General features: G+C 49.4%; 9 protein-coding genes and 1 non-coding gene across 10 annotated transcripts; 5 read left to right on the top strand and 5 right to left on the bottom strand.

Moving 5' to 3' along the window:
- Positions 1-746: 746 nt before the first annotated feature.
- Positions 747-3,424, top strand: GGI43DRAFT_406729 (translation elongation factor EF-1 alpha). Its single transcript, XM_083206160.1, has 6 exons — positions 747-1,015; positions 1,141-1,237; positions 1,386-1,414; positions 1,514-1,576; positions 1,870-2,008; positions 2,071-3,424. Exons 2-6 carry the CDS (start codon positions 1,195-1,197, stop codon positions 3,177-3,179), a joined length of 1,383 nt encoding a protein of 460 aa, XP_083060319.1. The 5' UTR covers positions 747-1,015; positions 1,141-1,194; the 3' UTR covers positions 3,180-3,424.
- Positions 3,425-3,673: 249 nt separating this feature from the next.
- On the bottom strand, positions 3,674-7,536 carry GGI43DRAFT_62940 (mitochondrial inner-membrane-bound regulator-domain-containing protein). The gene is made up of 3 exons (XM_083210093.1): positions 5,840-7,536; positions 5,491-5,768; positions 3,674-5,428 (listed from the first exon to the last, which is right to left on the bottom strand). Exons 1-3 carry the CDS (start codon positions 7,041-7,043, stop codon positions 3,956-3,958), a joined length of 2,955 nt encoding a protein of 984 aa, XP_083060318.1. The 5' UTR covers positions 7,044-7,536; the 3' UTR covers positions 3,674-3,955.
- GGI43DRAFT_63265 (Smc5-Smc6 complex subunit NSE3) lies at positions 7,227-8,971 on the top strand. The gene is made up of 4 exons (XM_083210095.1): positions 7,227-7,439; positions 7,511-7,733; positions 7,803-7,934; positions 8,029-8,971. The coding sequence occupies exons 1-4, from the start codon at positions 7,410-7,412 to the stop codon at positions 8,571-8,573; spliced, it is 930 nt and encodes a 309-aa protein (XP_083060317.1). The 5' UTR covers positions 7,227-7,409; the 3' UTR covers positions 8,574-8,971.
- On the bottom strand, positions 8,927-9,678 carry GGI43DRAFT_384382 (U2 snRNP complex subunit YSF3; the record flags this gene model as incomplete). Its single annotated transcript, XM_083203514.1, has 4 exons — positions 8,927-8,971; positions 9,049-9,255; positions 9,339-9,351; positions 9,638-9,678. 4 exons carry the CDS (start codon positions 9,676-9,678, stop codon positions 8,927-8,929), a joined length of 306 nt encoding a protein of 101 aa, XP_083060316.1.
- Positions 9,641-11,640, top strand: GGI43DRAFT_406724 (uncharacterized protein). Its single transcript, XM_083206159.1, has 2 exons — positions 9,641-11,029; positions 11,110-11,640. The coding sequence occupies exons 1-2, from the start codon at positions 10,043-10,045 to the stop codon at positions 11,431-11,433; spliced, it is 1,311 nt and encodes a 436-aa protein (XP_083060315.1). The 5' UTR covers positions 9,641-10,042; the 3' UTR covers positions 11,434-11,640.
- A 137-nt stretch (positions 11,641-11,777) lies between these two features.
- On the top strand, positions 11,778-11,860 carry GGI43DRAFT_t124. The gene has a single exon. It is a non-coding gene; the product is annotated as a tRNA-Gln (tRNA).
- Positions 11,861-12,360: 500 nt separating this feature from the next.
- Positions 12,361-14,057, bottom strand: GGI43DRAFT_423267 (general substrate transporter; the record flags this gene model as incomplete). The annotated part of the gene is made up of 2 exons (XM_083208219.1): positions 12,361-12,627; positions 12,687-14,057. 2 exons carry the CDS (start codon positions 14,055-14,057, stop codon positions 12,361-12,363), a joined length of 1,638 nt encoding a protein of 545 aa, XP_083060314.1.
- Positions 14,058-16,229: 2,172 nt separating this feature from the next.
- GGI43DRAFT_62726 (Phox homologous domain-containing protein) lies at positions 16,230-17,554 on the bottom strand (the record flags this gene model as incomplete). Its single annotated transcript, XM_083210091.1, has 3 exons — positions 16,230-16,522; positions 16,611-16,932; positions 17,105-17,554. Coding segments are annotated over 3 exons (801 nt in total), but the record flags the coding sequence as incomplete, so codon positions are not given.
- A 294-nt stretch (positions 17,555-17,848) lies between these two features.
- On the bottom strand, positions 17,849-20,269 carry GGI43DRAFT_406717 (Pre-mRNA splicing factor PRP21 like protein-domain-containing protein). The gene is made up of 3 exons (XM_083206158.1): positions 18,840-20,269; positions 18,239-18,769; positions 17,849-18,182 (listed from the first exon to the last, which is right to left on the bottom strand). Exons 1-2 carry the CDS (start codon positions 20,140-20,142, stop codon positions 18,459-18,461), a joined length of 1,614 nt encoding a protein of 537 aa, XP_083060312.1. The 5' UTR covers positions 20,143-20,269; the 3' UTR covers positions 17,849-18,182; positions 18,239-18,458.
- Positions 20,270-21,551: 1,282 nt separating this feature from the next.
- On the top strand, positions 21,552-25,009 carry GGI43DRAFT_62676 (dolichyl-phosphate-mannose-protein mannosyltransferase PMT1). Its single transcript, XM_083210089.1, has 5 exons — positions 21,552-22,034; positions 22,125-22,414; positions 22,504-22,787; positions 22,883-24,349; positions 24,421-25,009. Exons 1-5 carry the CDS (start codon positions 21,766-21,768, stop codon positions 24,928-24,930), a joined length of 2,820 nt encoding a protein of 939 aa, XP_083060311.1. The 5' UTR covers positions 21,552-21,765; the 3' UTR covers positions 24,931-25,009.
- Positions 25,010-25,266: the final 257 nt, after the last annotated feature.

Raw genomic sequence — 25,266 nt, 5'->3', positions numbered from 1 at the left:
AGCGAGGAAACCTAAAAAAGCACAGCGGCGAGTTGGGCAAAAACAGGCGCGCGCCAGCAGCCTGAGTGTGGGTGGATTGGGCAGTGAGAGGTCAGAAAAAAGGGACCTCTCGAGTCTGTATCAGCTTTGCGCTGCTGAGACGCTTCAGGCCCGAAAGTCAGGGATTGTTATTTTTTGTTTTGCTTTGATTTCTGCCTGCGTTGTGTTGTGTCATACCGAGAGAGTTTATATGCGAAGACGATGGTAATACGAGGCAAAGGATGGAAAGATGCCGGTGACTCTACTATAACTGAGGCAAACAAGGTAGCGGTACCTCGCCAGGATAAGGATCGATGATGGTGGGTGTGATTATGTACCGGGTACTTGCTTCAGTGCAGTCCTGTAGGCATGCATGCGCTGTAGCCACGGCAGCACGTCCACTGAAGGGAATACGAGTAAATTCAATCACAGACAGGTACATGCATCTATCGTCTCTGGACTGGACGCATATGGCCACCTATCTGATAACTGCTACTCCATAGGTACTACATTCAACACTTTTTTTGCTTGCATCCCTCCCGTAGCCAAGAAAAAAAATTCTTCAGCCTCGAGTCAACAAACACTAAAACCGGCGGTACATGTTCCCACCGTGATCATACCAGATCGCAGGCCTCGAGCTCCTCGTCGCAGCACCCCATTGGCCGGCGGATGCGAAGCCACTAGAGACGCTCAGGCCAAGAAAAAAAAAACTAGCGGGTGTGCAGCAGAAAAAAAAGTGAGCGGCGCCCTCATTGGCTCGGGCTCACTCGTTAGGGCTAGGCCATGAAGCGGGTGCCGCTTTTTTTGCCCCTCCTAAGGCTTTTTTCTCGCTGGCTGCCCCGCGTGGCAGAAAAAAAAAAAGAGCAGCAGCCTTAGCGCCTGCACCCCTCCGCCCACCACCTTTTAAATCTCCTCCTCCCACCATCTGCTTTCGAATTTTTCTCTTCTTCTGCTCTTCGTCTCGCATACCCGGTTCAAGCATCCGATCTGCGAATTTGTATGTGCTGCCCTTATTCTTCCCTTTGCCAGTGGTGATTCGGTCTTCCATCATCGGGAAGCTTCATCATCATCGTCTTCATCGTCCGTAGAGCATCACCAGCTGACTCTTTCTCGTCTCTGCAGACGTTCTAGTCAAGAACTTTACAACTACCACAAAAAACTTCACAAACCGCCAAAATGGGTAAGGAGGAGAAGACTCACATCAACGTCGTCGTTATCGTAAGTTGCAATCCCACGCTTCGCTTTAGCGGCATGCTCTGCCGTTGAATGTGAATGACATTGTACTAACCATCGTCGTCTAGGGGTTCGTATTTTTTAATCAAACTGAAGCTGCTTTCGATCGACTCCAATACTGACTTGCTACAACAGCCACGTCGACTCCGGCAAGTCTACCACCGTGAGTAATATCCAATTCCTCAAGCCTCTGTGCCATCGACTCTGTCGGTCGGCGCGGGGTATCAGTTATGAACGCATCCAGCTAACATTTTCCCAATAGACTGGTCACTTGATCTACCAGTGCGGTGGTATTGACAAGCGTACCATCGAGAAGTTCGAGAAGGTAAGCTCATTTCACTGCATTTTCCCCTTCATTTTGGGCACAATTGTGTCCGACAATTCTGTTCTCAGTCTTGTCAACTTTTTTCACCCAGCATCGCGCACCCCGCTTTGCCTACCTACCCCTCCTTTGGCCCAGCAAAATTTTTCTGGCTGCCTTGTTTGGTTTTTAGTGGGGTGTCAAATTTTTGGCAGCACCCCCGCTATCGTCACTGCCCTTCATCCATCGCCCAACACATCCTACTTGTCAATTAATTTCATTTTGGTTCATTGTACTAACCATACTTCAATCAATAGGAAGCCGCCGAACTCGGCAAGGGTTCCTTCAAGTATGCGTGGGTTCTTGACAAGCTCAAGGCCGAGCGTGAGCGTGGTATCACCATCGACATTGCCCTGTGGAAGTTCGAGACTCCCAAGTACTATGTCACCGTCATTGGTATGTTTTCAGTCCGACTAGTCGATATTTCAAGACCATCATTCTAACATGCTCTTCTACAGACGCTCCCGGTCACCGTGATTTCATCAAGAACATGATCACTGGTACCTCCCAGGCCGATTGCGCTATCCTCATTATCGCTGCCGGTACTGGTGAGTTCGAGGCTGGTATCTCCAAGGATGGCCAGACCCGTGAGCACGCTCTGCTCGCCTACACCCTGGGTGTCAAGCAGCTCATCGTTGCCATCAACAAGATGGACACCGCCAACTGGGCTGAGGCTCGTTACCTTGAGATCATCAAGGAGACCTCCAACTTCATCAAGAAGGTCGGCTTCAACCCCAAGACCGTTGCCTTCGTCCCCATCTCTGGCTTCAACGGTGACAACATGCTCCAGGCCTCCACCAACTGCCCCTGGTACAAGGGTTGGGAGAAGGAGACCAAGGCTGGCAAGTCCACCGGTAAGACCCTCCTCGAGGCCATTGACGCCATTGAGCCCCCCAAGCGTCCCACAGACAAGCCCCTCCGTCTGCCCCTTCAGGATGTGTACAAGATCGGTGGTATCGGAACAGTCCCTGTCGGCCGTATCGAGACTGGTGTCCTCAAGCCCGGTATGGTCGTTACCTTCGCTCCTTCCAACGTCACCACTGAAGTCAAGTCCGTCGAGATGCACCACGAGCAGCTCGTTGAGGGTGTTCCCGGTGACAACGTTGGATTCAACGTCAAGAACGTCTCCGTCAAGGATATCCGCCGTGGTAACGTTGCCGGTGACTCCAAGAACGACCCTCCCCAGGGTGCCGCTTCTTTCAACGCCCAGGTCATCGTCATGAACCACCCTGGCCAGGTCGGTGCCGGATACGCTCCCGTCCTCGATTGCCACACTGCCCACATTGCCTGCAAGTTCTCTGAGCTCCTCGAGAAGATCGACCGCCGTACCGGTAAGGCTACTGAGGCCTCCCCCAAGTTCATCAAGTCTGGTGACTCCGCCATCGTCAAGATGGTTCCCTCCAAGCCCATGTGCGTTGAGGCTTTCACCGACTACCCTCCCCTGGGTCGTTTCGCCGTCCGTGACATGCGTCAGACCGTCGCCGTCGGTGTCATCAAGTCCGTCGAGAAGTCCACTGGTGCTCAGGGCAAGGTCACCAAGTCCGCCGCCAAGGCCGCCAAGAAATAAGCGATACCCATCATCACAACCTGATGTTCTGGGGTCCCTCGTGAGGTTTCTCCCAGTGGGGCACCATGCGCTCACTTCTACGACGAAACGATCAATGTTGCTATGCATATGAGTTCTCGACTATGAATCGAGGCACGTTAATTGAGAGGCTGGGAATAAGGGTTCCATCAAAACTTCTCCGGGAATGCAAAACAAAGGGAAAAAAAAATTAGATAGAAGTTAAATTGACTGACTTCGACCACCAACTTATTTGTGCACCCTGATATGTGATGCTGTGATAATTTGTATGATACTCCAATGTGTAAATTTTTGGTGTGCGCTGGATGCGCCTCTGTAGTTCCCTGGATGTCGCTATACTACCCTGCTGGAAATTCTCCTTTTACTTGCAGTTTCAGCGGTCTCAGCACTCAATAGCGCTATTGATAGGTGCCTACAGTGTGCTGGTGCGCTATAAGCCTCGCGCGGCTGATACTAGCGATGACGATGCTGAAGAAATAGCAAGACTCATTTACATGACAATGCCATAGATGATTCATGTTCTTTTTCTATCCTATTCATACAAAGCCCTTGAAAAGACTTACGCTTCATCATCCGCATACCTATGTGTATTTGTATATGTATATGTATATCATAAAAGGGGAATCGCTGCTTCATTCAAAACGCCTTGGGAATGAATAGCCGCCATCCTATATATACCTGTTCCGCCTTCAAACTACAGGGAAATAAACAATTGCTGTAATGGAATGTACTGCTAAATATCATAATGGAGATTTTGCTTATTGGAGTTGTGAGTCTTTGGTATTGGGAGGGTCGTTGAGAGCTTCAGGGGCGTCCGTTGATTCATTCGTGGTGCTGCTCTGGGAGACAGGGGATGAATCTTCAGATGCTGGTTCGGTCATCGGAGAAGTGTTTTCGTCCTGCTTAGGCGGCGACAAAATTTCGGATTCTGAATTCTGGGTGTCCTCGGAATCTTCAGCTTCTAATGACGACGTTTCTTCATCGAATGCTTCTTCGTCAAACACTTCTAGCTCATCAAAGCTATTGTCCTCTTCTGAAAGCTCTCGCACCAGTTCAGATCCATTGTGCCACGAAAAATACTTCCCTATAGCTATCTCTCCAGCTATAGATAAGAATTCAGACGCTTCTTCCTTGCCGAGCTCGAAAGGTGCCTCGACCTGATCTTCACCTCGTTGTATAGGACCGGTCTGGAGAGAAAGTTCTTGCCTGTGACCTCCGTGACGGCCTGCATCGATGCTATCGTAGCGTAGAGTGTGGCCATGGAAGTCGAATTCGGCGATTTGATGCGTCTCCAATCCCATAAAGATGTACGGAGCTTTAGTGGTGGCCGTTTTGGAAGGCTTGCGTTTTGCCTTTGGGTCGGCGACCCATGCTTTGGGGATTGAAAATGTGATTTTGCTGGGTGTTCTCAGTATGCCTTTCGGGAGATCAAACTCGCAGTGAGATAAAAACTCTTTGATGGGTTCTTGGCTCGCGTCGAGCGGCAGAAGACGCTGCTGCGTCAGGCGAATATCTACGCTTTCGCTGGGCAGAAGGACATCGCTAACGGAATGTGCTGCAATACCAAAGAGAGTCGATCCAGAGGGGAGGGAAGAATCAGCAATGTCAGTGACTGGATCAACAGGTAGCTGGAGTTGAACGCTAGGAAGCGTCAAGTCTGTGTCTTTGGGGTAATGCTTGGGGTCGGGAGAAAAGTTGAGGGTGATGGTAGTGCGTTGTGTCAAAGGCCTGTCTTCGTCCATGATCGTGGTAAAGGATGCAGGGTGAGGGAGGGCTGGAGAGAGAAGTCGGCGGTGTTTTGCCATGGTAGCTACTGTCCGGGAACCCTTGCCGTGAAGCACATGTCCAAAGGATGCTGTTGTGACTACCACTTCGGGTTCCTTTTTGACCTTGGAATCTGATGAAGCGGGTAAAGAGACTGCTTCGAGCAGGTGTTCTGAAATATCATCTCCTGTCGTGGTGGCTTGGCCGACAGGGAGGACGTATCTGGACCACGGCTTCAGCTTATCCTTCCAACGCATACTCCTGCGTTCTCTCTGGTGACTGATAAAAGATCCATCTTTGGCCTTGTCGACTTCCGATGATGTTATGATATGTACGCTGTTTTGATCGTCTTTGCTTGGCTGCTCCAATAATAGCCGCAGGGCGATATCAGCGGGGGTTTCTATGTTTTTAGTGCCTTCTGTCGATGAAAATGGGCTTTGACTTTCAAGCCACGAGATTTCAAGCTCCTACTTCATCGTTAGCTCTGGAAAGGGGGGGGGGGGGCGAGGGAAGCAAATTCCAAGCATACTTTATTGCTCTTGTTATACTTGATATGTGTCTTTGTGATTTGTTCCAGCTCTTGAAGCAATGATTCGTCCAAATCATGTTCTTCAATGTGATTAGAAGAGATCTTCTGGTGATGAATTGATTTGATAATTTCATCAAGGTGTGAGAGAATCACGGGAATAGTTGATTTCTGAGCATAAATATTGACCCGGCAATCATCGAAGCTTGTAGTAATCTTCTCCTTGTTAGATTCGTACAAGAAGTCTTTCGAGACTTGCTCAAGGATAGAGCTATTAGGAGCTAAAAGAACAGGGATGTTAGCAAGTTTGATCCGATGCATGGCTCATTAATCATTCATTATATAGACTTACGGGCAATCAGCTGAAAGATGCGAGGCTGTAGCCAGACAAGAGTCCTGCCGAGGCCCTCGACTTGCTCTTTCACCTCGAGATTCCAGATGGTTTGCATAATCAAAATCACCTGGCGCTGCTTGGGCCTAAGAGGCCCCCAGTGGTCCGGTTTGGCGGGCTCCCAGGGGCTCAGGTTATCAACCCAGGAATAAGAAGGCGGCTTCTGTAAGCTTTGGTTGTGTGCTGTCAAGCGCTCCCGGTTATAGTATCTGGTGAGCTGACTGGAGTTGAAGCCATCTACCAAGGTATTTGCCAGAGACTCAAACTCTTTCATTGGCAGAATCGTCCGATCTACAGGCCGCAGGTCGCCAATGTGCTTTAACGCAGCCTCCAGTACCTCCTCGTTGCTTTCTTCAACTTCCTCCATCATGAGGTCTCTCTCGGCATCGAGCTCTACTTTGACTTCTGGCGCCTTGTCTTGAATCCTCCGCGAGGGTCTCTTAGGCTTCTTCATTTCATTGGGGTTCTTCAACATGATTGCTTCGATCCGCTTCCCAAGGGCCGCAACCGAGACGCTCCTGGATTGTATGCGCTCATCCTGAAAAGCTCTTTTAGGCCAGACCCCTCCCTCTGGCTTGAATTGGTCAAGTTCCTCAGGAAGAGCATCATCGGTCATGGATTCATTTTGTGATTCCGCTTCGGCTTTCTCTAATCGATCTGCTTCTTCTGCAAGTGCCTCTGCAAGCACATCTCGAACCTCTTCTCGAACCTCTTCTTGAGCCTCTTCTTGGACCTCTGGAAGCTCTTCTGCAGTCTCTTCTGCAATCTCTTCTCCCTTTAGCAGCTCTTGCGCAGCTTCCAATTCTGCTTCTACTACGGCATTCGCATCGTTTGGAGCAGTCGCAAGTCCCCAGTCGGGAATCTCTTCGTCCCTGTTACGGCGCTTGTTGCTTGCGCCCTTTCGGCGGCGAGAAGGCTCTCTCCGAGAAGGCTTATTGGATGCCTTTTTAAGTGATTTATTAAATTCTTTCGTGCTTATTCTCCCCGATATCAGCGCCTCTACGCTTTCTTTGCTATGAATGATGGGATCGGAGCTGTAGCATCGTCTCTGGATCCAATCTTGACGGCCGTGGAAATAGCTTAGCGTTGGTCTCTGACGCAAGATGGACGAGGTCAGTCGGTTTGCCCAGTAGACGCGCGGAACGTTTGCCGCTCGGGAAAGCATTGATGCAGCAAATCAGATGCTAATTGCAATATAAAAATGGCTACATGAAATGCGACAAGGCTGAATATCTTTCGACAAGCTCACTGCGTTTAGAGAGAGACGATGCGGTATCTGTACATTGAGTTGAGATAGTATGGAATTTTATGCGATAAGCCGTTATCGATAGCCGATAAAGCTTGGACTGCGGCCACTTTACCCGCCTAATTAATCAGACGCGCTGCGACCTTGAGTAGCGCGTTGGTTATCCTAAAGCCCCACGTTCACTTGCATATTCCACGATCCCATTGCGATTCACAGCAGCAGAACTTGTCTTCTAGATTTTATCTGGGCTAAGAGGCCAAATCGACATCAATTGAACGTCCAGCCATGCCGCCTTCACAGAGGAGACGCCGTCCGGTGGGTCCGCACTCGACAGCGAGATTTCGACGTTTATATGTTCACCTTTTTTGACAAGGGCATGTGATTAGGTGGAAGACGACGGTGAATCAGACGAAGATGCTCGTCCCCGACAGCGCCCGCATATCGAGGGCTCAGAGACGGACCAAGAAGAAGAAATGTCAGACGAGGACACAGAGATGAACGGCGCAACCTCGACAGTCGACGGGCAGCTGGTTAAGAAGCTGGTTCGATATGCAATCGCCTGCGAATACTCGAGAACGCCGATACGGAGAGATGGTATTAAAGAGCGAGGTAAGGATGCGCAAAGAATGGAAGACGGAAGAGGGAGCGAATCGTCAACTGACCGAGCCGTGATGATAGTCCTCGGAAAGCAAAGCCGTTCATTCAGAAAGATATTTGAACTGGCGCAAATCCAGCTGAGAGCAGTCTGGGGTATGGAGCTACGCGAGCTACCCATCCGAGAGAAAATGACGCTGCATGAGAAGAGACAAGGTAACACGACATGTTTTTTCCATCTTCTTTTTGAGGCTGTTGATCTATCGAGTCTTCTGAGAACAGTCGAGGCTAATCCTTGAATAATCGACAGCTATGAAATCAAGTACACAGTCAAGGTCTGGCTCCGGTGCCTATGTCCTATCTTCAGCATTGCCAGAAGAATACCGAAGCGCGTCAATCATCAGACCATCGAAAACCCCAAGCGCAGAACAAGAAGCAACATATTCGGGATTTTATACACTGCTCGTCTCGCTGATATGGCTAAATGGGGGAGAACTCAGCGAGCAGAAGCTGCAGCGGTCCCTCATGCGCCTCAACGCCGATCGAATGCTGGGGAGCGAGCGGACCGAGGTGGTGCTGAAGAGGCTGGAGAGACAAGGATACGTCATCAAGAAAGTAGACCGGCCGCCAGTCGGCTACGAGGGCGACCAGACCATCACATGGCATGTCGGCTCTCGAGCAAAGGAAGAAATCGGCCTGGACGGTGTCATGGGGTTGGTGCGCGAGGTGTATGGCCATCCCGAAGACGCAGCTTTTGACAAGAAGCTGCGGTCGAGCCTGGGGCTGAAAAGCAGGCAGCTCGCAGATGGCGAAGGGGAGGATAATGACGATGTGAATATGACCAACGGCGCATAGCATACGCCATGATAGTAGTACCATGTTGGTACTTGTGATTCTTAGAACCCATATAATACCCATTTTTCCTGTTTCTTTCCTAGCTTATTCTTCTGGTCATTCTTGTCTTCTTTCCTGTCTTCTTATTTTTTGCATATGTCTTCTATTAACCCTGCTGGGATACTATAGTTGCTGCTTAATTATGAAAGGGGGTATCTTGTCGAGCGAATCTGCCGTTCTATGGTGCCATTCTCATCCGCAAATCATACACAAGATGCGTGTGTACATGTATCTTTGAATAAACCAACATGAATCTTGCCATCTAAGGCTGCATCTTTTTAAATCGTCGTGCGCTTTAGGAGTCGTATTCAAAATCAATCTTCTCGTGGGGGTGGAGGTCCGCATGGCTGAACCATTTTCTGTTCGAGAGACATTAGATGTTGACAAATAAAGAGATTTAAACTGTAAACTGTAAATTGTAGTATCAACTACATACCCGTATCATTTGAGCCCGCGTCTTGGTCAATGGCTCGTTTTCTGCTAGTGAAATGTAGGAGAGAAGAGGTCGGTGGCCGACAATCGAGGCGTAGGTATCTCGCTGGATGTTTGTCCGCCACTCCCAGCTGGACGTGTCGGGATGTCCAGTTCCAATATATTTGGCCTGGAGGCGTTCGAGCTCTTGTTGGTTGCGAAGCTTGTCGGCCTATTGTTGAAAAGAGCACAGTTAGCAGGTATTAAAACGCGGTTGAGTGCACCGCGAATATGATTGTATGTATGGCTTCTTACCATTGTTAGGGCTCTTTGTGTTATTAGACAGTAAAATATGAATTGAGAATCAAATGCTATCTTCGAGGCTTCTAGGCACTGATGAAGCGAAATTTGGCGTAGTTGATAATCAAGACTTATTCAAAAAGGCGTATCGTATCGTATCAAGCAGGTACAGTCAGCCGCAGCTGAGTTTAGACGAGATTGTGCTGGGGCATCTCCGTTTAAAGCTAGGCAAAATGTCGGCAGTTGTATTTTCCTGCAAGATGAGGTCAGCGAGGCCGTGTTGACGCACTCAATGTTATTGCGCAGGTACTTACGGAGCACCACTACCTGCTACACAGAGTAAAGAAAACCCCATCTCTATACCAAACCAATTTTCACCTTCTTCTTTTTCTGGCGTCTCAACGTGTTTTTATACCCCCTCTTTTCTTCTTCCAACGCTGGACGGCTTGGTTCCTGGGATTTCTTTAGGGTCTCTTAACTGGGTTAGCTGTGTTTCTCTTTTTCGGCTTACTCAGTCAATTCTACTGCGCTTGATTCTCAGTACTGAGAGTGAATCTTGGCGCGTCAACCGGAGAGGGAAACAGCATCTTCGAAATACAACTTTTATATTCTTCGCATCTATTTTTAATCTTTTATATATATTCCTTTTTAACGGCTGTTTGATATAATTTGAGGAGCAGGAATTCTCCTCTACGTCTTTGAGAGCGGGAATCACAGCCATGGCTCAGCCAGCAGCCGCTCCGGAACACTGGACGGAGCTCATCGCGGCCAGGAAACAAAGGCGGCTCTGTTCGGAACAAATAGGGGAGTTCATACCCTCTTGCGCCAGTGGATGTGGCAAGAAACACGTTTCAGACTGCACAGGATGCTACATCCGGGTGCTGGAGAGGATGCGCCAGAGGTACAGCGGGAGTCAGGACCGCGAATGGTTCACGTATAGGAAAGCGTTTCACCAGGAGCTGGAAGGACTCTTTGCAGACGCGAAGGATCGCAAGATTGGCCTCAAGAAAATCGAGGCGCGGATAGAGTCGGAGAAGGAGGCGTGGTATCGATGGATACTGAGGAAACACCCCGAGTTTCTCATCATCTGCGACGATCCCTTCATCCAAGATGAGCTGAGAGGCATGCTGGATGACCCGGATCGATCACGCGACGAAGTAATGAGTATGATTTGGCGGGGGATCGGCAAGCCGCCCGACTGGGCCGAGCGAGTAGATGCGTTTGTGGCAAGTGTTGAAGCTGCCGAGGGAAACGCAGCCGCCCTCCGCAAGCTCTATATTGAGGAATTTTTCATAAATCGAGAGACGGGCGAGCCGGTGGACGATTCAAAACCGTATCTGGATGAGTTTTCGTCCAATGAAGACATGAGCATAGAAGAGATTATCGGGAAGATGGTCAAGGATACGCAGGAGAACAAGACTCTACGGCCACAGCGAGAATTCTTTCAAGCACGACTTGACGATCTCCGGAGGGCTAGGATGGCTGATGAGCTGAACAAGAAGCAACAGGCTAAAAGCCAAACTCAAACAGTTCAGGACCAGGTAGCGGGCGATGAACTCTACGATCTACCCGCTTGTTCGACGTGCGGAAAAGCTGTGGCTGCCAACGATGTCTTCTCTTGCACCGTATGTCAGACAGTCACGCAGATGGGTGGTAGCCAGAAGCTCACTGTCTACTGCTCTCAAGAGTGCTTCGACGCTGGACACGTATGTATTTCCTCGATGAATATCGACTGATTCTGATTGACCCTACTGTGTTTACAATTCCTAACTCTTTGATTCTATAGGGCAAACATGTCGACGAAGCACACCCATGTGATGGCGGAGACAGCTGCGTACAAAAGCGCAGCAGTAACAAAGATGAAGATGTCATCATGGATGATGCATTTGCCCTAGAAGTGTTTGTGTGCAAACAGTGCGTAAACTCGGGACGCCTGACGTTATTCTGTTCACAACGCTGTGCGTCTGAGAACATGGCCAAGCACCGACTGGCCGCGCACGAGACGAAAACAGAGGCCGCTGATGTGCCTAATTTTGTGACTCTGCTATCAAACGTCGTCGAGTCGGTGCTTCGTCGAGAGAACCCTGGGTTGAAGATGGAGTTTGTGTAATGGGAGATTGACTGGCGTTTTTGGCTTACTTATGAGTCCTAGCTGTACTATTATGATTATTATTATATCTTGACGGGTTTTGGTATTTGAGATTATGATGTGGAGTGAATAATGAGGGGATTGAATGGATCATATGCAGTTAATATTCCATGTATTGGTACCTATACAATGAAAATTCAAAAATGAAATAAGTTCATTACTTAGAAACGATATAAATCTTCAGTAACCTCCAGCGTCGAAGAAAGCTGCGTATTTTTGACAACTTCGTCCAACGAAATGTAAAAGGCAAGCTCAGCGAAGGTACCTTTGTTATATAATTTGCTTTAACTAGCGTGACCTGCAAGGGTTCTGTGGTCTAACGGTTAGGACTTTGGATTTTGATAATTGGTTCATTCCAGCAGCGAGGGTTCGACTCCCTCCAGAACCTGATTATTTTTGTTCTTTTTTTATTCTTTTTGCTATTCCCCAGTATTGCTGCTGGCGGTATGGATTACAACAGAAATGGTTGTATTGAATAAATTGATCTTTTATTCAAACAGTTGAATTGCTTGATCCTCTTTGAAAGACGTAAGCGAGTTGGTAGCATCAAACGCGAGTAGCTAGCTGTAAGTTAGGCGTATGTAAGTTATCTAGGCGTATGTAAGTTAGGTGCAGCGTCTGAGGTGCGCTAAATAATCAACTGCAGCAGCCTGCGAGCTTTGCTCAAGATGTTTACACGTCTTCCTTTCCCTGCAATAACCTGCCCTTCTTTTATCATTTCACTAGATTGGCCGTGTCATAATTTTACACTTGTTTCAATACGATGTAAAGATAATTTACTTTACGGCCTGGTAGCCGTTATCTATTTTGTCAAGATGAGCCAAGACATGGCTTTCTATCCTCTATGTTTATTGGTTTCTTCCTTTTTTTATGGTATCATCTCATAAATCATTGCTCGGATTCGGTTCCTGTGCCGACTTCCTTCTCGTTTGAGCTTCCCTTCTCGCTGGAAGCCCCCTTCTCACTAGACTGATCCTCCACCTTGCCTGCAGCGCCTTGGCTTGAGCTGTCGACCAGGCCATATCGAAGGGCGTATTCCTCGACTTCTTCCTGGGACAGGTAAGGCAGATCATTAGCGGCCTTGACATATGAGATATTCTCAGTGTGTCCCTTGGCAAAGATGATGTCAATCTCTTCCAGAGATCGGTTGGCAGTCTATAAATGATTGTTAGCGAAATTGAAATGCTGTTTTTGGCAGACGGATAGCTACATACCTCTGGGTAGAAGAAATACAGGATGGGGAAGAAGCAGGCGTTGACAATGGCGAAGAATAGGTAAGTTCCCCAGCCAATGTTGGCAACCATGACGGGAGTGATCATGACAATGAAGAAGTTAAAGAGCCAGTTCGTGCATGTTGAAACAGCGTTTGCCTTCGCACGGGTCTTGATAGGGCTGATCTCGGCAGGGTAGAGCCATGGCAGGGGAAGCCAAGTAGCTCCAAACGACGCAATATAGGTGAAGAGACCGACGGCTGCTCCCTTGGCTGCAGAGGGATTTCCAGGAATCAGACACGCAAAAGTCAAGACCATGGAAAGCATTTGACCAGCGGTACCGTAGAGGAAAAGCTTTCTACGGCCAACTCGCTCAATGATGAACCATGAGACAGTGGCAAAGGCGGAATAAACAATCATGTTGACGCCGCCGAGCAACATGGCCATGTTGTGAGTCTGGCCGATGGAGTTTTGGAACAGAATAGGGAAGTAGTAGATGACGGCGTTGCAGCCACCAACCTGCTGCATGAACTGGGACGAGGCACCGAGAAGCATACGTCGGAAGTGCTGAGTCTTGCCGTTGGTGAAGAGGGCCTTGATGGGTGTGCTCTTTTGGCCGGCGAAACCTGAAGCTCTGATGGAGTCGAGAATGATGTCTCGCTCAGTCTTGGTCTCCTCGCTGTCGACTTCATATCCGCGGAGGGCAGCAATGGTAACTTCAGCCTCCTCATAACGCTCGTGCGTGAGGAGCCATCTGGGGCTGTCAGGGAGCCAGATCATGGCCGTGCAGAAGAAGAGAGCAAAGACAATCTGGAAAGCAATGGGGAATCGCCAAACCAGGTCATCAGGTCCATATGATGCGCCATAATCAATCCAGTAGGCAATGAGCGATCCAAAGGCAATGATACCACCTTCGATACAGATAAGCAGACCACGGTTGGATGTCTTACTGCACTCGGCCTGGTACGTTGGGACAGTTGAGGTGTTGATGCCGTTACCAACACCAGTGACGATACGGCCAATGATCAACTGCGCAAGCTGGGCATGACCCTTCATGCAGGTGACTTGAATAATGGTTCCAAAGACCATGATGATTCCGCCGAGGATGATGGCCTTTCGACGACCGAGCAGATCTCCCACGGCAAGGATAAACATGGCACCTATCAGACAACCAATCTCATAGATGGCTGTTACCAGACCCTGCATGGTCGAGTCCCTTGTCTCGGGGAAATAGTCGTTGAATACTGGAGATGAAATGATACCACTCATGACTCCCTGGTCATATCCAAAGAGCAGGAAAGCCATGGTAGCAACAGTCGAGACAGTTAGAGAGAGTGGCCGGCCTGAAAGGCCAGCAAACTTGGGAGGCGCCATGATGGATTATCTCAAGACAACCAAACACAAGGTGTGTCCTATGGCACACAAAAAAGAGGCATAAAAATTAGGAATTTCAAGAGAAATCTGGAGGAAACATGGGGTCAAGCATCGATTTAAATACTTCACATGGTCCTCGGCTACAGAAACGCTGATACTACTATACAACCGCCACGAAACCATTTGCTCGCGGCGAACTTTACAAAATCTCCATCACAACTCGGACATGATCCTTGATTTGTTATACAGTGTACAACGTCTTCTCCACATGACATCATTTTCCTTGCACAGGAGCGAGCTGATCGTCGTATTGAACCAGATTTACGAGAGAGGAGAGAGACAGAAACCCACGAGGGTGGGTCGTGGCGACGATCGAAATGGAGCCGCAGAGGGAGATTGTCTGAGATGCAGCGGCCAACGAAAAGCAACTTTTTCCTTTTGATCACCGATCTTCATGAATTGTTTCACGCTTTTGCGCGCAGATGGAGATTGTCGAGCCCTATTGAGTGGTTTTCAGCCCGTGCTCTGATGGAGACTCTGTCGGTTGGATGCGGAATGCACATCTATGCACAATCGCCAAGGTTCTTTGCATTCAGCAGCTTCCGATTAGCTGCTGTTTGATAAAATTTTATCCGAAAATGTTTTAAGCAACCTGGTCCTTGCTATGATTTTCAACTGGCTTGATACTAGGTGCGTCGAATAGCCTTTGAAATACTCCGGCGCGGCTACGATATACACGTATCTAGATTTGCCTCATAAGCTCTCAACTCCCGGCCGGTAGCACACCGGCCCAGTACGAAAAAGAGATAACCCAGAGGTTCCAGTTTTCATGTTCTTCAGGTCAGCACTTGTGGTCCGTTCAGAAGACCGAGTCATTCGCGATGGAACCCGAATATGCATACTAGAAATGTCTTCCCCCGCTGGTTTGATTCGTGTGACTACCGAGGAGAGAAGGTTGCTCTGTCGATCAGCACATGCAAGTCGGGGCTGCAAACCCCGAGATTGGAAGGGATTGGAGAGGCTGCGGATTCCCTTTTCTGGTCCCACGCCGTGCTGGTGAAGGGGTTTTTAAAGGCTTAAAGCACGTGGCTATTTGCAAAGGTGAGTTTTGAGTTTTACTGGAGATAGAGAGTAAGTTGTAGTAGTCTGTATTGTGCCCATGGGGTTGAGAGAGGCGGAGAAAGAGACCCTCTGGCCCTCCTCCATGCATCTGTCAACTATGTCACTGCCAATGAAGCCTTGAAATTCGAGACTTTTAACGGTTTTCAGTATTTTACACTATTTTCTTATTGTTTTCGTATTTCTGAAAACGGAATATAATTAACATGCAGGTTCCTGAGCCTCAATTTCTTGGCACTTCTCTAACCTTCGAAAATATGTAACACCTATCCACCCTACTCACGCCACTTCTGCCAACTTGACCGCCAAAAAAATTCATACAAAAGTTTTTATGTGATAATCTCTCCTTTTGCCGCTCATCCTTTAAGAGAATCAACTGTCATTGGCCGAATCGTGCCCTCTTGTGCTCGAGAAGGGGGAAAAAATTGTAAGGTTTAGTAGTATAGCGTCAAGGTTATGACATCGTTGTGGATCTGCACGCCAAAGTGGCCTGCCTAACAGGAATCGCTGTCTCGAGCTATGCCTTATCCACAAATACTCCGGGACCGAATTTCGGGGCCGACAATCTTTTACTGGAAAAAGAAAATTGTGCTCTGATTGGCTGTGAATATCGCTATCTTGGGTGATGGGAAGTGAGGCTTTGTGGTTCGCCTATCGTGAGATGGAGTTGCATGCGGCCTGCAGGCGTCCTACCCTAGACGATGCAATGCGACGGTCCTCGGCAAAACGAGAGGAAATGCATCTTGATAAAAACATGATAGCCGATATCTGCGAGAGTATTCTAAAATGAGATAAACTTTTCGTAAAAAAAAATATGTTTGTTAATATATACAGCGAAGGCTGTCCTCCATAAGACGCCCGCATTGCTCTTCTTACTCCTTTACTATAAATCATGCAATGTCCTAATTTCAGCTTGCTTGAACCACGACGAAATGCACCCGAGTTGCCATTTTAAAAGAAGAGAAAAGTGCCTAATGCAGACTAAAATGATAATAATAAAATAAAGGAAGGACAGGAATTGACCTTGGGAGGAAAAAGAAAAGACGAGGAGATTAGCTCAAGGTGAGACGACAGGTAGGGAATATAGATAGACCCATCCTAAACGTAATTGACCTCTCCCATCTCAGAAGCACTATATCATATGTTAAATTTGCCAAACATCACATGCTCCCATGGTCTAGAATGACTGATATAGCACATTAGAAAGTTCGCTTAATTCGACACACTGCCCTCCTTTTCGGCCGGGGATATATATAAACGGGTAGCCTCGGTCTTCTCCCCTGAAGCATTTAAGCCATCTCAGCCACAGAGCTTCCCTCACCACGCATTACGATCCCAGTTAGGGTCTATGAATATCCAATCTCCGATTAGTTCATCTTCTTATAAAAAAAAAGTTTACTTTTGAAAATTGAGCGAGGCATAGAATCGACATACCCTGAACAAACGCCGCCAACACCTTGCTACCAGTCTGCAGCAACGGGTGTCCAACCACAATCTTCAGAAACTTCTCCAAGCCTGCTCGTCGGTTCTCAATGACATCGTCGCTGAAGCGGTTGGTGAAGACTTTGCCGGGCAGAGGGGGGATCGTCACGCGGGCACTTTCGCGCTCGAGGATGTCGCGAAAGTATTCAAAGTCGGAGTAGCGCCTGCGGACGCTGCTCTGGCGGAGCTTGAAGGCGGGAATGTTGGTGCGGCAGAGGATCTCGTAGTCGGTGTACATGGAGCGTCCCATGCCGTGTGTTCGAGGATTCCGTACCTATTCGTCGAGAATGAAGGAGAAGATATTAGCCATGCTTGTATCGTAATGTCGATTTCTTCTTCTTTTCCTTATAATCCCTCTTTTGATTCATTTCGTCCCCTTAACATCTCACGTTCGTAATTTCTAATAGTATAATCCTATGCAACTCCCATCTTCATGCGCTGCCTACCTCTATCTCGAGAAAGTTCTCTGGTGGGCCATAAATCTCGTCAAAGCTCTGCTGTCGCGTGTCTGGCATGGACTGCATAATGGGCCGATGCAGATCCGGCGATTTGCGGGCCGCCTGCCCGGCGTCCTGTGAGTCCGACAGTTTGGCGGTGGTATTAAAGTCGAGGGGGCTATGAGGTTCGAAGTGCGGTTGGCCGCTTTGCGAGGGGATCAGCCTTGGCCGTCCTGATTTAAAGCGGGCGAGGCTAAGGGAGCTCTTTAAGAAAAAAGAGTATGACGTGTGTGGAGTTGAGAAGAGACAAGGCAGAGGATTTGTTTCTAGTTTTCCCTGGAAAGCCTGTCGGAGCTGCTGCGAAAATGCGCTCGCTCGTGTGATCACCAGCCTTGGGGTCAAAAGGTGGAGAGTGACGAGATAAATAATGACTTTCCTTGTTGCACAATCGCGGCACAGGCAAGCTGACTTAAGGTGGGGTTTTTGCAGTTGCTGCTGTTCACGTGGGGGAGAGCTGCCTTCCCCACCAGTTCCAAGGGAGGACTTTCAGCTTTCAGCGCTCACATGCCAGCTATCAGCTTTATCGACGTCAACGATGGCATAACTTGATTTAACTGCCCTTCTTTTTTTCTTTTTAACTTTAAAGATACCATATGGTACAGTAATTTCAGATAATTTAGTGAGCATTAGATACCGAGCTTACCAGAAAGAAGGATAAATCACTTGATCTTATACGATGCTCGAAACATCCCATTGGCTTCAAGCAGAATAAATCATCATCTGCTCTCTTGTATTATTCGGTTTTGTATATCATGCTGACTATATAAAGGATAGACATTATATTGTAGTTTCCAATGCTTCCCTTTTGTCATTCTTTAATAAGAGTTGCCATTATCTTCATACTCCTTGAGTGGTACCCCTTTTGTCTGGGTTGTACGCAAAATCAAGAGCATATAACCAAAAAGGATATCTGTAGTGAAAGCCATTTGCTGCAAACAGCCCTGTGTTACCTGATATACATTTTGATATTGTCTTCGTCAATCTTCATATTGTGAAACTCGAGCACAGCATGACTTCTCAAAAGACGCTATTGGTAAATGAGCCCCTGAAATCATATAAAATTGACGATAAAAGTCGCCTCACCTTGAGCTCCCAAACTCCATGACTAATAAAAATTCCATCCGCATCCATCTCTTTGTATAAGCACAATCTTCCATTTGAAAAATCGAACCGTCCGTGATACTAGTGATGTATGTACGGGATTGCTGGAGGAGCCGAACCTTCGAAACGAATGTGTTGACTGAAGCTATCCTCTGTTTCAAGTATAGCTGCGAGCTAAAGTTATAGAATGTCCTGCCGCCATTTACTTCTTGGTTGCAAACTTTTGATGGATTGCACGGATCTGCTCGTCGACATTGACATTCTGAAGATGGTTGAGATGAGCCTGGCTCTTCCCTTCCAGATGACCGTCGAAAGTTTGAACGGCCGCCTTCTTTCTCCTTGCCTGTTCGTCTTCTGAGAGAGCGTTTCCTGTTGCAGGGTCAAAGACGTCGCTTCGCTGGCTGGCAAGTCGCTTCAAGTTGTTCGCAACGTCAACATGAGACATGTTCGAGGTGGCATAGCGCGATTCAGCCTTTGCTTTTTGTTCTTTCCAGCTGGGATCCAAAAGTTCGACTAAAAGAGAAAAAGAAAATATAGGTTAGCAAAGGTTAAAAGTATGTCATCAACGAATCCTCCTGCTTACTTCTCATATGTGCTTCCAGCTCGTTCAGAGGAATCTGCTGCTTGCAGTTGGGACACAGCGCCATCTGCGTGCCCTGCTTGCTTGCCGCCTTTTGTGCTGCTCGAGGCACGTAATTCTCCCGAATCTTCATTGGACCAAGACCACCCCTAGCCTCTGATTGTGCCTGCTGCATACGAGCTTGCGCCGCAGATCTCTCTTGGATTCTCCGCAGCTCTTCCTCTTCCTGAGCAGATTGCTGTGGTTGCTGTGATGCGGCACCGTAAACCGGTACTGGTGAAGGCACATGCTGTGGTGCTTGCTGCTGTGGTGCATATCCGGTGTGCACGGGAAGGGGAAAGGAAGATGGCCGAGTTGCTTCAGCAGCTCCGTTCTGTACAAGATCCTCCTCGCCAGGGAAAGCTTCCTCAATCCGCAAATTGGCACTGATGGATGCCTTATTCCTGTCTTCCAACGAAGCGTACTGCAGTTCACCCAGGGTGGTGGGTGGAGGAAGATTGGCGTTATCGTCTTCATCCGAAAAGGTAATGGTTTCGACAATGACAAAGTCTCCCCAATCGATGCGAGCAAACTCGGCCTTTTCAACCTCTTCCTCAGCCTCCTTGTTCTTTCTCTCAGTCTCCTGATATTTGAGATATTCAGCCCTTTCCCTAGCTCGTTTCAGCACGTGAAACTTGTCTTTCATATTCAGCTCCAGCTCCGCAGTTTGCTCCTCTTGCAGCTTGCCACCCTCGCCCTCGAGTCCGCTCGCTCGCAAAAGCAGTGTATACTGATCGACTATGTGCTGGAAAAAGTTGTGGAACGTGTGGTTGGGGATTAAGAATTGGAACTGGGGGTTGCCGGTTTCGCGCTGCGCCAGCTGTGTCATGAACTGCCGTCCATTCTTGGCAACAAAAAGAGCCGTCAGTCGTATCACATCCAAATCCTTTTGGTTGATGTGAGGCATTCGAGCGCAGAATTGGAAATCGGGAGGCTTCGGTGGCCCCTTGGGCTTTTCGGGAACTGGCGTAACAGTTTCGCCAACTCGGCCGGCGGCAATATCGGTGCCGCGACCAGCTCTGATCTCGCTCAGTCGCCACTGGTAGTAAGCGTGATACGCATCCTCGGGACTCAAGAAGCTGAACTTGGGGTTCTGGCGCTCCTTTTCTCTGATACGGTCTTCGAAGACTGAGCCGTTTCGCGCGACATAGCCCGCCGTCTTTTCGAGGATGTTTCGAATCTCGCGTGGCGGCAGCACGACGCCAGCAGGAGCTTTGATGTCGTCAAGCGCGTTTGACGCACCTCCATTCGCCGCTTCCGCAGCCATTTTCCGATGATCGAATGAACGAGTCCGGATGACGATTCAAATCCGTTGCCGCTGCTGCTTCTACCAAAGATTTCGAAGGAGACACGCCGTTGGAGAGATGATTCGAATCAAGGTGCTGGCGGCGGCGATGCTTCACTCTGCTGGAAATTTCCTAGGCGCCATGCAAACAGGCTGCGAATTGACCGGAAATCGGAGCCAGGTTAATCCGTGGCGTTGTCGACGTTGCGCCACATCCTCGGTGCTTCAGGTACCATCGCTCTGTAGCGCCAGGTATGGGGTAGTACAAAGTACCTGTAGCGGGTGCTGGAGAGGCCCTGGACCCTGAACGAACCCTGGCCATAGCGAAGACTCCCATGCCCAAAAGGTTGCGTTTAAGGGAGCTTGGATGCTTAATTTAACGAGGCTCATATGCTGTATATACGTGTATGGCATGGATGCTGCACCTTGTGGAAGGAATAGAAGCTACCGCTGCAAATTGTGCGACAGCATCAATCTCGCATGTGCCTTGCCTCGCTTGCATTCTGCATTTGTCGCCACGTTGCCCACGAGTTTCATCTTCGTGCTGGTATTGGCAATCTTGGAGAGCAGAGCACATGTCAATTTGGGTCGAACCAGGTGGTACCAACTACAACTCAGCTATTGTATAGCGCTTCTGGTACCCAGCAGGTAACCCGAAGCCTGCAAACAATTGAAGCTGTACCTTGGCAGTACAAAGGGAGAGCGCCAGGGCAGAGCTCCCTTTCCATCTTAGTGCGGCTGAAAAGGGTTCATCAAGAGGTTCGATTACGAGCAGCGGAAATGACACTCGGACTATTTGAGATGGATGCATAAAGGTTCACCCAGAAACATGCCACGTTGGTTGCACGTCTTCAGCTGAAGGGAATTGGATATTAAATAGACAAAACAGACAACGACTGGAGCCTCATCTGGAGCAGCACTGGCCTCGTACTAAAATACGATGGGATTCGCATGTTTCAGTGCTAGTAGCCAATAGTACAATCTTAGCGGCAAGGGGCCAGAAAAACACGAGGCTATAGCCCGTAACGGGGCCTTTTCTGCAGTTGAGGGCCAATTTAACAGCTGGATGTATGCCTACTCGCGCGTTGTATGGCCCTAGGGCTGAGTCGCGGGTACCAGCTACTTGCCGGGCTATGGCTGTGCAGCAGTGGCGCCAAGGCTGAGAGCGCTGCTTAAGGCCACTGTAGCTACAATTGAATGCTAACAACGGCACGCGAAGCTGAAGCACTCTGGTTGCGCAGCTCCTCCTCGCACCCCTGACTTTTGGTCTCGTCCATCACGACGACCTTTTTTCGGCCTCTTCTCCCTTCTTCTCCCTTTTATTTCTTGTGCGCGCTGCGACTTGCGACCGGCGGCTGCTTTTATCGGCCGAATTGGTTTTTGCGTCTTCTCCTTCCTTGTTTCCCTTTGTCAGCTTCTCCTCATGAGGCATCTTTATTAATTTTCTACCACCACCTCGCCTCCTCTCCTTCGTTCGATACGCTCATTTACCGGTCCGAATTGGACATTATATCCAGCCTCTAGAAGTGCCTGGTCCTTCTACTCTACTCTCTTCTCCAATCGCCGCAGAATCGCACATCTCCCCCGCCGACCTCATCCTTCGCCATGGCGAAAGCGAGTGCGCGGGGCCGCAGCCCTCAACCTCCGCTTGTCGCCGAGAAGCAGCCCTTGGTGGCGTCAGTCGCATCTGGATCGAACAAGTCGAAGAGGGCCAAGAAGAATGCCTCATACAAGTCTGATGGTGTCGAGGACAATGACGTCTTCCTGCTCCCTGGGCCCGACTACGTGGCGGCCTTGGGCGTGACCGTGCTGGCTACCATTGTGCGTCTGTACAAGATCTACATGCCCACCAGCGTTGTCTTTGACGAAGTCCAGTGAGTTACTCTCCTTCTCTTGCGTATATACGCTCAATTGCTGGCGTTGTTGGTGCTGGGCTAACCCAAGCTTCTCTCTCCTCTCTTTAGCTTTGGCGGCTTCGCTTCCAAGTACATCAAGGGCAAGTTCTTCATGGACGTGCACCCTCCCTTGGCCAAGATGCTCATTGCTCTCACTGGCTGGCTCGCGGGTTTCGACGGCGACTTCGATTTCAAGGATATTGGCAAAGACTACCTGGAGCCTGGCGTCCCCTACGTCGCCATGCGTTTGTTCCCCGCCATCTGTGGCATTCTCCTCGCCCCCATCATGTTCATGACCTTGAAGGCTGTTGGCTGCCGGACGACGACTGCCGTACTTGGTGCTGGTTTCATCATTTTTGGTGAGCATAACAAAATCCCCAAACCTTTGCTGCGGCCTTGATAGGCAGCCAAAGGAGAAGAATCAATTCTAACCAAATTTTGTATATAGAAAACGGTCTTCTGACTCAGGCCCGCCTGATTCTTCTGGATTCTCCCCTGGTTTTCGCTACTGCTTTTACTGCCATGTCCTTCTCTTGCTTCACCAACCAACACGAACAAGGACCCGACAAGGCATTCCAGCTGAGCTGGTGGTTCTGGCTTGCCATGTCTGGTCTCGGCCTGGGCATCACCGCAAGCATCAAATGGGTTGGCCTGTTCACCATTGCCTGGGTCGGATCTTTGACTCTTCTGCAGCTGTGGGTTCTCCTCGGCGACAGCAAGAACGTCTCTGTTGTACGTATTTTTGACACTTTCCGTTTTCTTTTGTACCCTTGGATTAGCATTGATATTGGCACTGGAACATTGGCTAACCCAACTCTTACACACAGCGTCTTTGGTTCAAGCACTTCATGGCCAGAGTATTCTGCCTCATCATCATCCCTGTTACCTTTTATCTCGGCATGTTCGCCATTCACTTCCTCTGCCTGACCAACCCTGGTGAGGGCGACGGATTCATGAGCTCCGAATTCCAGGCTACTCTGAACAGCAAGGGCATGAGGGATGTCCCCGCCGATGTCATCATGGGAAGCCGAGTCACCATCCGCCATGTCAACACCCAAGGTGGCTACCTTCACTCTCACCCCCTCATGTACCCCACTGGTAGCTTGCAGCAGCAGATCACTCTGTACCCCCACAAGGACGACAACAACGTTTGGGTTATGGAGAACCAGACTCAGCCCCTTGGTATTGACGGCCAGCCAATCAACGGCACTGATGCATGGGACAAGCTGTCAGAGGTTCACCACATTGTCGATGGCACCGTCCTCCGCCTCTACCACCAGCCTACTTTCCGACGTCTTCACTCTCACGACGTGCGCCCCCCGGTCTCCGAAGCCGAATGGCAAAACGAAGTGTCCGCTTACGGCTATGAGGGCTTCGAGGGCGACGCCAACGACTATTTCCGCGTTGAGATTGTTAAGAAGCAGTCCAAGGGAGCCCTGGCCAAAGAGCGCCTCCGAACAATCGAGACCAAGTTCCGACTCATTCACGTCATGACCGGATGTGCCCTCTTCTCCCACAAGGTCAAGCTGCCTGAGTGGGCATCTGAACAGCAAGAAGTTACTTGTGCCCGCGGTGGCAGCGTGCCCAACAGCATTTGGTACGTTGAACACAACGACCACCCCCTGCTTGGCGACGACGTCGAAAAGGTCAACTACGCCAACCCCGGCTTCTTTGGCAAATTCTGGGAGCTTCACAAAGTCATGTGGAGGACAAATGCCGGCTTGACCGACTCCCATGCCTGGGATTCCCGACCCGAATCTTGGCCTATTCTTCGTCGCGGTATCAACTTCTGGGGCAAGCACCACATGCAGGTCTATCTCCTTGGCAACCCCATCATCTGGTGGTCTAGCACGGCCGTCGTTGCCATCTGGGCCATTTTCAAGGGTGTAGCGATTCTTCGATGGCAGCGCGGATGCGACGACTATGAGAGCAACACTTACAAGCGTTTCGATTATGAGATTGGTACCTCAGTCCTCGGCTGGGCTCTGCACTACTTCCCCTTCTACCTGATGGAGCGCCAGCTCTTCCTGCACCACTATTTCCCTGCTCTGTACTTTGCCATCATTGCCCTTGCACAAATGTTTGATTTTGTGACGGCAAGAATTCCCGCTGCCCTTGGGTACCGTGGAACTCTCATCAACCGTGTTGCCACCGTATCCTTCCTCGTCCTCACGGCCGCTGTCTTCACTCTCTTTGCTCCCCTGGCTTATGGTACTCCCTGGACAAGGGCTGAGTGCGCTCGCGTCAAGCTGTTTGACAAGTGGGATTTTGACTGCAACTCCTTCCTTGATGACGTAAGTCTTTCTGATAAATCAACATTTAATGCATATATGAGCCGCCATGACTAACTTGTTTTGATATATAGTACCAGGGCTATACTCTGACCTCACTCCCCCCTTCAAGCGCTGCTCCCTCAGTGCCAGTTGTTGATCCCGTTGTCGACCGGGCCCAAAAGCCCCTGGCGGCGCCTGTTATTTCACAGGCAGCCGTCGTCCAGCCCGATGTAAAGGTCGTCTCCAAGGAGGAGAAGATCGAATATCGGGACCAGGACGGAAACCTGCTGAACGAAGAGCAAGTCAAGGCTCTGGAAGGCAAAGTTGAGTTCGAAACCAAGTATGCGACCAAGACGCGCGTCGTTGATGAGCATGGCAACGAGATTGCCATGCCCGAAGGCGGCTGGCCCAGTGAGATCGCCGGAGCCGTCGCTCCCCCTCACCCTGATGTCGAGGGTGTCGACAAGGAGACACCCAAGGCCGAGGCCGTCGAGCCCCCCAAGGACGCCGCTGCCAGTCGCGATGGCGAGAAGGAAGCCGAACAACTCAAGGCTAAGCCTGCCAGCGAAGGACAAGAGGCTACTGTCAAGGAGGAGCTATGAGTAGGAGGAAGAGGTGTTGCTGTTTGACTATGAGTCATTGACTATTTGAAATTTTACGAGCGAAAAAAAAAAAAAATCATGTTAAAATTCAGAGACGGCGTCTCAATCAATATTTTCTAATTATGCGTCGCATTGTTATTTATCCTAACGAGGTCAACTATTTTGGGGGTGGCGTCTGTTTACAGGTACCCTCGAATACTCCAGCCTTTTGGTAAGGTATGAAACACAGCTTCCAGGGATGATGGGGCGCTACGGGGAGGTTTTTTGGGTGGCGAAAGGAGAGATTTTTACTCATCTGGGTTTATATGAAAAGAAAAGCACTTTAAAAAGTAATGG

The sequence above is a fragment of the Trichoderma evansii genome (genome assembly GCF_050947405.1).
Source record: "Trichoderma evansii strain SZMC 28006 chromosome Unknown GGI43scaffold_11, whole genome shotgun sequence".
Classification (NCBI taxonomy): Eukaryota; Fungi; Ascomycota; class Sordariomycetes; order Hypocreales; family Hypocreaceae; genus Trichoderma; species Trichoderma evansii.
The sequence above is the reverse complement of the archived record's forward strand: the minus strand, read 5'-3'. Positions and strand labels throughout refer to the sequence as shown.